Consider the following 13,297-nt stretch of genomic DNA (forward strand, 5'->3'; position numbering starts at 1 on the left):
TCCAGAGAATGTTCTTCTTTTGCATTCTGGGATGTTTTTCAGCTCTTTTAGTGGTTTCCACACATTCATTGTGAAAAAGAAAGTATACCCCATTTTCAATTCTAGAATTGTTCTTATCATTACATTATGAAAACTATCTTTTGCTTACCAAGTTCTAAAATTATTTAAATATAATCTTTAAGTTCACACACAAATCAAATTTGACACTATTATTATTTACTGACTAAAATTAAAATAAAAGGAGAAGCTGTGCATTACAATCTACAGGGGTTGGACAATGAAACTGAAACATCTGTCATTTTAGTGTGGGAGGTTTCATGGCTAAATTGGACCAGCCTGGTAGCCAGTCTTCATTGATTGCACATTGCACCAGTAAGAGCAGAGTGTGAAGGTTCAATTAGCAGGGTAAGAGCACAGGTTTGCTCAAAATATTGAAATGCACACAACATTATGGGTGACATACCAGAGTTCAAAAGAGGACAAATTGTTGGTGCACGTCTTGCTGGCGCATCTGTGACCAAAGACAGCAAGTCTTTGTGATGTATCAAGAGCCACGGTATCCAGGGTAATGTCAGCATACCACCAAGAAGGACGAACCACATCCAACAGGATTAACTGTGGACGCAAGAGGAAGCTGTCTGAAAGGGATGTTCGGGTGCTAACCCGGATTGTATCCAAAAAACATAAAACCACGGCTGCCCAAATCACGGCAGAATTAAATGTGCACCTCAACTCTCCTGTTTCCACCAGAACTGTCTGTCGGGAGCTCCACAGGGTCAATATACACGGCCAGGCTGCTATAGACAAACCTTTGGTCACTCATGCCAATGCCAAACGTCGGTTTCAATGGTGCAAGGAGCGCAAATGTTGGGCTGTGGACAATGTGAAACATGTATTGTTCTCTGATGAGTCCATCTTTACTGTTTTCCCCACATCCGGGAGAGTTACGGTGTGGAGAAGCCCCAAAGAAGCGTACCACCCAGACTGTTGCATGCCCAGAGTGAAGAATGGGGGTGGATCAGTGATGGTTTGGGGTGCCATATCATGGCATTCCCTTGGCCCAATACTTGTGCTAGATGGGAGCATCACTGCCAAGGACTACCGAACCATTCTTGAGGACCATGTGCATCCAATGGTTCAAACATTGAATCCTGAAGGTGGTGCCGTGTATCAGGATGACAATGCACCAATACACACAGCAAGACTGGTGAAAGATTGGTTTGATGAACATGAAAGTGAAGTTGAACATCTCCCATGGCCTGCACAGTCACCAGATCTAAATATTATTGAGCCAGTTTGGGGTGTTTTGGAGGATCGAGTCAGGAAACGTTTTCCTCCACCAGTATCACGTAGTGACCTGGCCACTATCCTGCAAGAAGAATGGCTTAAAATCCCTCTGACCACTGTGCAGGACTTGTATATGTCATTCCCAAGACGAATTGACGCCGTATTGGCCGCAAAAGGAGGCCCTACACCATACTAATAAATGATTGTGGTCTAAAACCAGGTGTTTCAGTTTCATTGTCCAGCCCCTGTAAGTACACCCTAGGATTTAACACCTTGTAGAACCTCCCTAAGCAGCAATAATGTTTTCTGTATGACTTTATTAATCTTTTATGTGGTGGAGGAATTTTTAACAGAAGATTTCTTTGTTGTTTCGTATACAAGATTGCTTCATTGTTAGTAGGGAACAGGTTGGGCCAGGTTTTGACTATCGGACTGCCTCACATTTGACGCTAGAACTCTTTGGTATATAGAGGAGTTCATGGTGGAATAAATAACTGCAAGGTTCCCGAGTCTTGTGGCCACAAAACATGACCATATCATAGCCGTGCCACCACAGTACTTTATAGTTCATGTATGTTTGCTCCAAATTATTGTAATTGGTCTTAACTGAACATGGTGATGTTCCTTGTGATTAAATGTCTAATTTGGTATAACCTGTCCAAAGGACATTGTTGCAGAAGTCGGGTGGGTCATTGAGATGCAACTCTGCAAACACAGTTATGCTTCCATATTATGTTTTATTTCATTAAATTGTATTTATATAGTGCTTTTGTAGCTTGGATTTAACACCTAACAACTTAAAACACAAAATTAAAACATTATTCTGACACTGCAAAACAAAGTAAGAGCACAATCCCTAAAATAGGACAATACCGGCAAAAAAGTGCAAATGAAGAATTAAACTAGCAGTATATGAGGCTTTTAGCATAGATTTTTAAGGACAGGCGGTTCCTTTAAATGTTCCACCATATCAAACTGTAGCCTTTTGAACATTCCCAGATTGACAGACTGCAGCAGTTACTGCTTTAATCTCACTGCTTAGGGCTTTCCTCCATGACATTGTGTTCCTGTAGTCTCCAAACCCAGAAAACGCCAACACTCCTGCTTTTATAAACGTGATCTCACCTGCTGATTATCAATCAATGCTTTTAATTAGCAGCACCTGGCTGATACTTCCACACTGAAGATCTATGAATGGGCATACTTAGTTATTTAAATAAACTGTCCCTTCTGGCTTCATCAGTAGTAACACAGTGTATAATCAGTTGAAATTATTTCAGAATGTTCTTGACTATGATATGGTCTTGAGTAGGGTGTTTATAGTGTACTATACATATTGACATATTGAAATATTTTACTTACCTTTCTTAACAAAGAAATAAAAGATTAGACCACTTGACCAGAATCTTGAGTTGCTTTTAACTTTGACTTTAAGCTGACTTCCTGGTTTGACCTTTTGACTGCCTGTGCAGCTACTCGGACATCCTGTTTGTGTCTATCCCATCAAAAAACATGTTGGAGTTCAACCTGACCAATGAGAAGCTGATCCTGTTCTCCGCTAAAGCGCCACAGGTCAAACATATGATCGACTACTTCCTCACGGAGCTCAAGAAGGTCAGAGGGACATTTTCCACCTTTCACTGGCTATTTTGTATGTCTGTCTTTTAAATCTACATTTCTTTTGATTCAGTATCATTATTTCTGATGGATTGACTTGGTAGTTCAAGGTTTTATTGCCAAAGTGTTTTTAAGCTAAAAGTTTAGGTCCAATGAAAACTCTGTGGCATAAACCTTAAAAAAAGGAATTAGCCCTTTGATCGACAACAGATTATTCATGTTTGTATGTTACATGGCAACCACAAAACTCAGGGTATGTTACTGGGATTTTGTGTGACAGACCTACAAAACATAGCAGATTGTAAAGTGAAAAAACAAAATATGAATTTGTTTTTCAAATAGAAGTCTGAAAAGTGTGGCCTGCTTTTTTACTCGGCCCCTTTTGTTCTGATACCTCTAAATAAAATCCAGTGCAATAAACTACCTTTAGAGGTTACCTAATCAATAAATAGTAGAGTGTGCGATTGAATCTCAGTATTAATATAGCTGTTCTTTGAAGACCTCAGACGTTTGAGAAGATTAGTGAAGATGAATATACACTCCAGGTCCGGGATAAAGCCGTGAAGAGGTTTAAACCATGGTTAGGTTATAAAACTATATGCCAAGCTTTGAATACTCAACGAGCTCTGTTCAATCCATCATCTGAACCACTAAAAGAATATGGCACAACTGCAAACCAACACTGATATTGCCTTTCACCTAACAGGACAATTATCATGTAAGCACTCCTCAAAGATGGCCTTTTTGGAAGGGTGACAAGAAAAAGCCATTGGAGAAAAAAAGGGGTGGAAAACTCACTGCACATCACACTGAGAACACCATCTTACAATACAGTATAGTGGCAGCGTCATGCAGTAGGCAGGCTCTCCTTCAGCAGGAAAATGTCCAACTGGTCAGATGGAATGGTTCAGATCAAAGCATATTCATGTCTTAGAACGGCCCAGTCAAAGTCCAGAGCTAAATCCAAATAGAATCAATTGAATAACTCAGAAATAATTGTCCATCGCAACTTTCCATTAAAGTTTGACTGAGCTTAAAACCTTTGACAAACAGGAATTAGCAAAAATGTTAGTCTCTAGATGTACAAAGCTGGCAGAGGCATACCGAAAGAGGCATACTTGCAGCTGTAGTTGCAACAAAAGTTGGTTCTGCAAAGTATTGAGTCAGAGAGGCTAAGTACCAATGTATACCACACTATTCAGATTTTTATTTGTAAAACAATTTGAAAATCATGCCTTACTTTGTGCTGATCTATCACAAAATCCTAATAAAATACACTGAGGATTGTGTTTGTAGCATGACAGTATTAGACAAATTTCAATGGTTACGATTACCTTTGCAAGGCACTATAACTTCATATAATCTAATACCAGATTGTAGGTTTAAACATGTTTCAAATGCAAGTTGATGTGTTAAATAAGATGGTCTTTCTCAGGATTCAGAGTATGTGGTGGCGGTGAGGAATTACATCACTGAGAACAGGAATTACCTAAGCTTCCACAAAGGAGACATCATCCGGCTCCAGCACATGGATGGAGTGGAGTCCGGTATGAGACACACACAAGTATACTACCGAGAAGTGTGGTTGTATTACATCTCCTTTCTGCCTCATTAAGCCAGATATATCATCTATATTGAATGCTGCTTAGCACAAAGCACATTAACATTAACTTTGTTTGTGTGTGTGTCGGGGGTGGATGGGTCTGTTTGTGCAGGAAAACAATATGGCTGCATTGTGAAGAAAACCGTCATGCTTCTGGAAGAGTTGAAGAGGGACACTCCAGAGTTTGGTGGGTGCAGCGTGAGATATATATATATCTATCTATCTATATATATATATAGATAGATATATATATATACTTATATGTACATAGGTACATGTATATACCATTTCGTTTGCTTATTTGATGTAACACTTTTTGTTCTGAAGAACTTTAAATATGGATTTTATGTATGCATGTGAACCTCTAATTGGGCATACTGACAATGTCTACTGGTGTGTGTCCGCTCAAACAGGTTGGCGGTTCGGGGCTGTTTTTGGAAGGTCTGGAGTTTTCCCCAGTGATTATGTCCATCCTGTGGCTGCTCCTGACTTCCTGTTTCTGCCTGCTGAGCGCGTGGAGCCTCGGGACAGGCACGGGCGGGTTGCGGCTTCAGCTGCCGTTGCTGTGGCAATGGGCTCAGCTGTAGCTGCTCATGAACTTGAGCTCTCCACAGAGGTGCAGACTAAGATTATATCTTCAGATTAGACTCTCTAATTGCAGTGCAAAAATATGATTTTGGGTTATAATTCTGGGTTTTCTGTGTGCCAGGTTGTAAATGAGATGTATGGGGACAGCTGGAGTGTCAAAATGGATGAGCTCCCTCTGCACAGCAATCAGTATTTAATGACTGAGTTTGCCAAGAAGTACTTCAGAGAAGCCCAGAGAAACAGGAGGTCAGGCAGATGCACACTAATGCATCTTTAATGCCAGAATCTATTAACTGGAACCCCAATTTTGCATCAGATAAATAAATAGATAATACATTTGACCGACTGTTGTGTTGTTTATCCTTCATAGTGATCAGAAAACCAAAAAAGGGAAGGAGGCCAGGGACCCCGGTGATATGGTCAAATTCTCCAAGGTAATACAGTTGGCCTTGGTTAAAACTTACATTTGTGTTTATAATTCTGGATTTGTTGTGTTACATCATAATGGCAAGAAAAGACAAAACATTATTATGAAATGGCACTCCATAACAGGTGGTTTAATTATGTACTAACTATTCCATTTTTACAAACAAGCTCAAAGTTGGGAAGAAATACAAAAAATGGGTCCCCAACAGCCCCTACCTCTAAATTTAATAGGTCGCCTTTCTTAATAAGCTCAGTTTATTTGCACCTATGACATTATGTATCTCTTGAAATTAATCATTTTCACAGTACTATACTGCCTGTCTTAGTGGACATGTTGCGACAGTGTTTGAAAGTTAAAAATGCACAAAAATACAAAATATACATATATAAAAGTACACAGTGGTTATTTGATCACTGATCATAAAACTAATTCTGTTGGTTTTCAAACATGAAATTAGAACAGGGTTTAGTTAAGTTTCTGTCATTCCCAGATCCAAGTTCTGATTTCAAATGAATGGAGGACACCATAAGGAGTCACCAACACCCATTCCTGGATACTGTTATTTGTGTCAGCTCATGCAGACCATTGTTGACATTTTCTCTACTGAACTGCTTTTCAGACTAAACAAAGATGTGTGTGCTTCAACAAGTCATGTATTTGCTGTTGAGGCTTTCTGGTTATAGATCACAGTTAATTGGTTTGCATGTATCAAAACTTCTTCTGAGTACTACTAAAAGCCGCCCAAAGACCACATGTGGTGTTTGTACTATTGTTTGGCCATCTAATATTTCAGGATATTTTATTATTCTCTGTTGTGATGTTTAAACCTTAGCAATGCAACAGAAAGAATAAGCTGATGATTAGAATTGATGAATTTCCATTTTGATCATCGCTGACCGGTGACTGGCCAGTCAGAAACGTAAAAACTCATCATTTTTCATAAGCAATGAACCATACGGGCTAAAAGGTTCATGTGGACGTTGTTACTGTGGGAAGAAGACTCAAATTTACCTTTTTCCAATATCTATATTGGTGTTTGAAATGCATTCAGATGCAAGCACAGAGACCTAAGAAGGTATTTAAAAGGAAAAATAATTTTCTATGACATGTTGAGACTTGTCAGGCTGCAAAAGAGCAAGAGAGTGCAAGATGTTTTGCTTATAACAGGAAGGCTAAGCAGATTACAGCAAAGTTTTATCCTTATGAGCTTTCAAACTTTGTCTTTTATGAAACATACTTGAAGTGCAAATGTTGGCAGCCTTTTGGAAATCTCTGGGTAAATAGTTTACAGTTTGAGGATACACAAAGAAACTGTCAAAGCTTCACAAAAACTGAGTCTCAGAAATCAGCCACAAAATTCAGACTGGTGTATCTCTACCTAACTTGTTTAAAATATTTATTGTCATAGTCTCAGTATGTAGCTCACACATTTCTTCTGCTTTTGTTTTTAGTCTCCAGTCTATGAGTCTCTGATTGACTTCTCTGACAGTGGGATGAACAGAGTGGCTGCTGATATCTCCATAGGTAAAAGCAGAATTCAGAAAAGCACAACAAATACTGAAACAGAACTGAATGAGTTGATAGAAACATATTAGGAATCTTAGCATAACCTTAGAACTGAGTTTTTATATCTGATTTACAAGTTTAGTCTCTGGTTCATTCCTGTTTTTACAGTTTGAGAAAAATTGCCAAAGTTTTCTCCATTGTGTCATGGTCTGAGCTGAATATAATTATTCATGGTGTTGTTTTGTCACATTTGGATTACTGCAATATGTGACACATGCCTTAGCAATACCTCCCCTGAATGATTGAAAATCATTCACAATGCTGCTGCCTGGCTCCTGACAAAATCATCCAAGTTTTCACATGTGACTCCGATCCTGATGGCACAATATTGTCTTTAGTGAAGAATGTTTGATTTATTTTTTTCTTTACAGGTGCTGAATAACTAATGTTTTGCTTATTTTATTTGCTTCAAAAATTTCCAGCCATTATGAAGTTTATGGGAGACTTTCCAATGAAAGGCCAGACTGAGCAGGACCTGCTCGCTACTATACTAAAGGTTCACACCCATAAGCCGAATGTTTGTTTTAATAAATTCTCAATAAACTGTATTTGTGTGTTTTTTTGAGCATCATTGCATAGTTTTGCATATATTCATTGATTCATTCATAACTCCAGTTAAGTAGCGACCATGGCCTGATAAAGGATGAAGCCTACTGCCAAGTGATGAAGCAGGTCACTACCAACACCAGTTCCAAACAGTAAGCCCTCCAGTACTCACAGGTTACTGTCAGTGATGGGATGATTGAGTGGCTGTAAATATGTAGTCATGTGTGTGTTTTGCACAGGGATAGTTGCCAGAGAGGATGGAGGCTGCTGTACATCCTAACAGCTTTTCATCGCTGCTCCGATGTCATGAAGCCATTTCTGCTAAGGTTCCTGCAGGATGCCTGTGACAGCCCTGGGATGCCATACCAAGGTATGCATTAGAGTTTCATCACACCAGACTAAGACTGCACAAAATTAAAAATCAACCGAAACATGGATGGTCTCTGCAGAGATTTGGAGGTTTCTGGTATGAATTAAGGATGCATCGGACTCCCTTTTACGCAATGTAGCATGAGAATTGCCAACTGTTTTGACCATTGAATAAACCCGATGTCACATTAAGCTTGTGGTGGTGTATTATAGTGGTGACAGGATATTTTGGGTGCTGTGTAGAGGAGCCTGGTAGCAGCAGTGGTAGTTTTACGATGGCGTGTGACCTGGGTGGACCTCCATTTTTCATTATCAGAGAATCTAGAGGATGACTGGCCAGGCTTGGTTACATGTCAACCTCATTGCGCCCACACCCAGCTGACAGTGATCCAAGAACTTTATTGTGATGCTCTTGGAGGCATGACTACTATACACGAGCCTACATGTGAACAGCCCAGAGTGATTCGTAAAAAAGACGAACAATGTAAGTTTTGTGTCAATGTTTCTTTCTGACTGTATTCTCTGAAATATGCCCACAGAGCGCTGCATCAAATTGATATTATTGCATAGAACAGCACACTCTGTAGTGGGCAGCACTCTGTGAAGACATACTCCTCACCTGCGGCGTCTTATGATACGAAAATAAGCTGATGAAAATCCTTGTGTCTGTCCCTACAAAGTCAAAAGCTGATCGTGGAGTTGCAGAAACTTCCCATTACAAAAGAAATATGCAGATAGTTGTATAGTGCGGATCTCATACAGATGAGTTACTTATGGCCGAGGCAAGAGGCATTATGGATGGAGACCTGGTAAAGCATAGGACAAAAACTTATTTTGACGTGCTCAAAGAGCACAGTAGGGCCATGCCTGTGTTCCCACTGTAACAGGGATTCCCAAATTTGTTACGATCCCGCAGCCTTTGAGAGATCATAAAGGTCCTGGAGACCTGGGGGTGGTTTTAATAGGGTGTGAAACATCCCCACTGATTTCATATTGATAAATTCTTTGCCAACAGTCTGAGGATAACCATAGTTCTGTGTTAAAGTGTTTACTGCCTGCTGGTCTAAATTGACAGGTATTGCCAAGGCTTGTCAGGAGAATCTGAAGAGGACATTCCAATATGGTGGACGTGTTCAGTATCCCAACAGTATGGAGATCAAAGCTATACTGGTAAGTTTCTTTATTTTAATTTCCCCGTCAATTGTTTTTGAATCCGTATATACTTTATATATTAAGAAATATGTACTGAGATAAAAAAGGAAACGACTGGCATACTGGAACTAATATTGCTGTGTGATGTAAAATATAAAAAGCAACTTCTAATGAATAATAACTTGACTTTGAAGTTGTTTTGTCCAAAATACCTAGCAATGTTTTATTGTTGACATATGGACACTTTTTGGTGCTATATAGTATTTAAAGAACATCTGTGAACATTAAGAAGCCTTGCCACAGGTTCTCAACTGGATTTATACCTGGACTTTGCCATTCTAAAACATTATTAAAATTATTATTATTATTATTATTAACATCCAATGTAGATTTTGGTGTATGTTAGGGTCATATTCCTGCTGGAAGGTGCACCTCCACCCAGTCTCAACTCTCTGTCTCTAACAGGGTTTCTTCCAGGATTCCCCTGTTTTTGCTGATGTAGCTCAGTTTATCTTCCACTTACCTCTTACTAGCTTGCCCACCCCTGCTGAAGAAAAGCATCCCTATAGTATCATACTTCCACTACCATGTTTTGCTGTTGGGTTGCTGTGTTCAAGGCGATCTGTAGTGTTCGTCTTTTGCCAAACATACCAGATCAGTTTTGCTCTCATCAGACCAGAGTACCTTCTTGCACATATTTGCTGTTCTCCCAAAGGATTTTTGTGTAACTGCAAACATAGCTTCTTATGGCTTATTTTTCCACAATGGCTTTCTTACAGCAGCTCTTCTACAAACGCCAGATTTGTGGCCTGCATAATTAATAGTTGTCCTGCTGACAGATTTTCCTACCTGAGCTTTGGATCTCTGCATCTCCTCCAGATTAATCATTCTTCTCTGAACAGTGCTGGTCAATGCCTGCAAGTTGAGGTAGAAGGATATGTTTTGGTATGTTTGCTCGATACTTATTCCACTATTAGAGAAAGGATTGAATAATGCTGTGTGAGCTGTTTAAAGTTTGGGACTCTGGTGTCTCATTCTGTAGTAGGACCTAAATGCGGAGAGGCAAGTGGCAGGCAGAACTGAAGCAGATGGGATTTAATAAATAAAATGACTTACGAGAATCAAGGAAATAAACTCACTGGAACACTGCAAAGAAACTGCAGCACCGACAAGAATAGAACTCACACTGGAGAAACAGGCAATCGCAAACAGACTATAATAAACAGAGATTCTGGGAGGTAAGGAAACAGAAAGGCTTTTAACTACGAACCAGGTGTGACTAATAAGAGGAATGCAGTGCAGCTGGAGAAGAAGCAGATGAGGGACATGGAAAAACCTCGATGACGATAATAAACAACCCAAAACATTCCAAATACTAACACAAGTGAGAACCAAACAGAAACACCTGTGGATCCGGACAGGAACAATGTTTGTTTTTTAACTAACCATGGTTTTAACTTCTCTAAAATGTTCTTCCTGAATTGTCTGCTACGTTGTTTGGTCTTCTTATTGCTGACTAATGTTCTCTACCAAACCTCTGGGGCCTTCACCCAACAACTAGATATCTACTGATAATAAATTACCCAAAGAGAAAATCTATTTACTAATAAGGTTAATTCTGAAGGCAGTGGGTTGCACTGCTTGTTTATAAAGGTGTATCCGAGTAAAGGGAGCTAAATACTAATGCACAACACACTTTTTAATTTTTATTTGTGAAAACATAATTTGTTCCACTTCACAATTATGTGCTATTTTGTGTTGGTCTATCACATAAAATCCCAATAAAATATATTGAAGTTTATGGTTATGACAACATTTGAATTTGCCATTTTGTGGCATTAAAGCATACATACAGTCAAACATACAGTCAAAGAAACAATATCATAAATTATTTAACAAGCAAAAAAGAAATACTATTACATGATATCATAATTAAAAAAACAACAATCTTTCAGATGTGGAGACAATTGATTTTAACGTGGAGAATGTTAATTTTAACTAACAGCCTTGAATTTAAAGGTGGCTGCTTTAAAGGTGGGAGATCTAATCAAAACTTTCCAACTTATCTGAACACAGTGCTGAAAACTAAACATTGCTTTTGGCAAAGAGGATTTGTCAGAGTTCATTCTCTTAGAAATAAAATGGTATCAGTGTAACTGATACCCTTTCATAAAGCAGGGCCTGTCTGAATTTGCTGAACATTGAGCAACAGAAGCTTTCATTCAAACAATGTGCACAATGTCTGGAGTAATTCCCCAGCACAGTCAGAAAAAGAGAATGCCATTTGACTGATTTATTCTCATTATTATTAGAAATGTTTATATTTTTAGTCCTTTGTGTTTCATTTGAATACATGACAGGCAATTTACAGAGGGCTTTTTCACACATAACGCTTACAAAGTGTTGCTTTGTTGTGTGAGGGTGTTTTCTGATTGGTTGTCTATGTGCAGGCTGGGCGGAGCTCGAAGAGACAACTTTTCCTGCTTCCAGGTGGGATTGAGAGGCACTTGAAAATCAAGACATGCTCTGTGAGTGTAACTCAGATGCAAGCAGCACCAGTGACAATACACCCTGTAATGATTTTAAAATGACAAACTAGACTGTTGTAGAGTTGTAAAAAGTAGGAAAAAACAACATATGCATTAAATTTGTGATGACTGATGACAGGATTGCTTACTGTTAATTAACCTATTTATGTCAGGTTGCTTTGGATGTGATTGAGGAGCTTTGCTTGGAGATGGGACTGCAGAGATTGGAGGCTCTGGATGAATATGCAGTCTTTCTGGTAACACACAGAGGTAAACGGGGGGTGTGTTGTTATAGGGGAGATCTCAAATTCCAACACTTTTCACATTGTACAGCTGCACAGGACATGGGAACAGATCTGATAGAGGGGCTGCTCTCTTGTGTAGGTCAGAATGTGCGTCCCCTGAACAAGCGTGAATACATCCTGGACATCGCCACAGAGGCGGAGCCAGTGGACGGCAACTACAGTCTGTGGTTTAGAAGAGTGGTGTGGAGTCTGGCTCTTAAACTTGACAATGAGCTTTATGTCACCATGCACTACAACCAGGTACATTGCTGTTGTTTAAGCTGAACAACGGCTAATATTTACCTCTACAGCATTGCTTTGTAGCCTTTGTTACAATAATTCACATCGACACATGACAGTACCCAGAGTTTTTTATCAGCTCATCCTTATCAAGACGTAGCTCTGAATTCAGTTCAAACTGGTTAAACAAAATGAATTTGTGTTCATAGTGCATCATCCATCCATCCATCCATCCATCCAGAGCCCCATTCCACCTATTTGCCTTATCCTGTTTCTGTTTAAGCAAGTCAGCTGACAAAGTCATCCCTCATATAAATGAATGAAACATCTGTGCTATTATTTTAGTTATATTTACCTGTTTAATGGACTGAGAGAAGTTAGAAGAGACGTAAAGCTCTTCTAAAGGCATGGCTTCGGAGGTGGTCTTTCTCCCTGCCTGCAGCAGGCACACACAAAGTAACAACAGAACCAGGGTGCAGACACTACTCAGCAGAATCCATCAGCCTTCAGTTTAAAGCAAGGATGGAAGTATACAAATAAATCGTCACTGAGAGACATGTGCATTATAGTGTAAATTGGGCATACATACGGCAGTCACCACACTTTGGCCTTAGAGTGGAATTTTTGCAATTAATTATTTTTTTTATAAAGTTGCGAATCTTTACTCAGTTCAGGATGCAGAGGGTTCACCCTTATTTACAACACCACTTAATGTTACCAGCAAGGTAAAGTTACTTGTCCAAAAAACAACATAATTAAAAAATAGTTAACACCACTTATGAACATTCTTATTTGAACAGGTTCTTGCAAATCAATTCAGTTTTATTTATATAGCGCCAATTCACAACAAATTTTGTCTCAAGGCACTTCACAACAATCAGGTACATACATTCCAATTAGTCCTAACCATTGAACAGTGCAGTCAGTTAGTTATTTATTCAAATTGGATAAAACGTTTTTCTATCTAAGGAAACCCAGCAGATTGCATTCAGTCAGTGACTTGCAGCATTCCCTCCTCCCGGATGAGACTGTGGACAGTCACTGGCGTTGACTTTGCAGCAATCCCTCATACTGAGCATGCATGTAGTGA

The 13,297-nt window shown here is 39.2% G+C and overlaps 1 protein-coding gene across 1 annotated transcript in view; it reads left to right on the forward strand.

The window, feature by feature from the left end:
* Window positions 1-13,297, forward strand: part of LOC124863186 (unconventional myosin-XV-like) — a 79,945-nt gene that overhangs the window by 55,346 nt on the left and 11,302 nt on the right. Inside the window, exons 48-61 of the mRNA XM_047357454.1 lie at window positions 2,760-2,901; window positions 4,340-4,451; window positions 4,620-4,694; window positions 4,921-5,123; window positions 5,217-5,341; window positions 5,466-5,529; window positions 6,974-7,046; window positions 7,511-7,584; window positions 7,704-7,786; window positions 7,874-8,004; window positions 9,079-9,173; window positions 11,606-11,683; window positions 11,857-11,953; window positions 12,068-12,228. Coding sequence (XP_047213410.1) covers window positions 2,760-2,901; window positions 4,340-4,451; window positions 4,620-4,694; window positions 4,921-5,123; window positions 5,217-5,341; window positions 5,466-5,529; window positions 6,974-7,046; window positions 7,511-7,584; window positions 7,704-7,786; window positions 7,874-8,004; window positions 9,079-9,173; window positions 11,606-11,683; window positions 11,857-11,953; window positions 12,068-12,228 — 1,513 coding nt within the window. The remainder of the gene's footprint in view (window positions 1-2,759; window positions 2,902-4,339; window positions 4,452-4,619; window positions 4,695-4,920; window positions 5,124-5,216; window positions 5,342-5,465; window positions 5,530-6,973; window positions 7,047-7,510; window positions 7,585-7,703; window positions 7,787-7,873; window positions 8,005-9,078; window positions 9,174-11,605; window positions 11,684-11,856; window positions 11,954-12,067; window positions 12,229-13,297) is intronic.

Source organism: Girardinichthys multiradiatus, chromosome X, assembly GCF_021462225.1.
Source record: "Girardinichthys multiradiatus isolate DD_20200921_A chromosome X, DD_fGirMul_XY1, whole genome shotgun sequence".
Taxonomy (NCBI): domain Eukaryota; kingdom Metazoa; phylum Chordata; class Actinopteri; order Cyprinodontiformes; family Goodeidae; genus Girardinichthys; species Girardinichthys multiradiatus.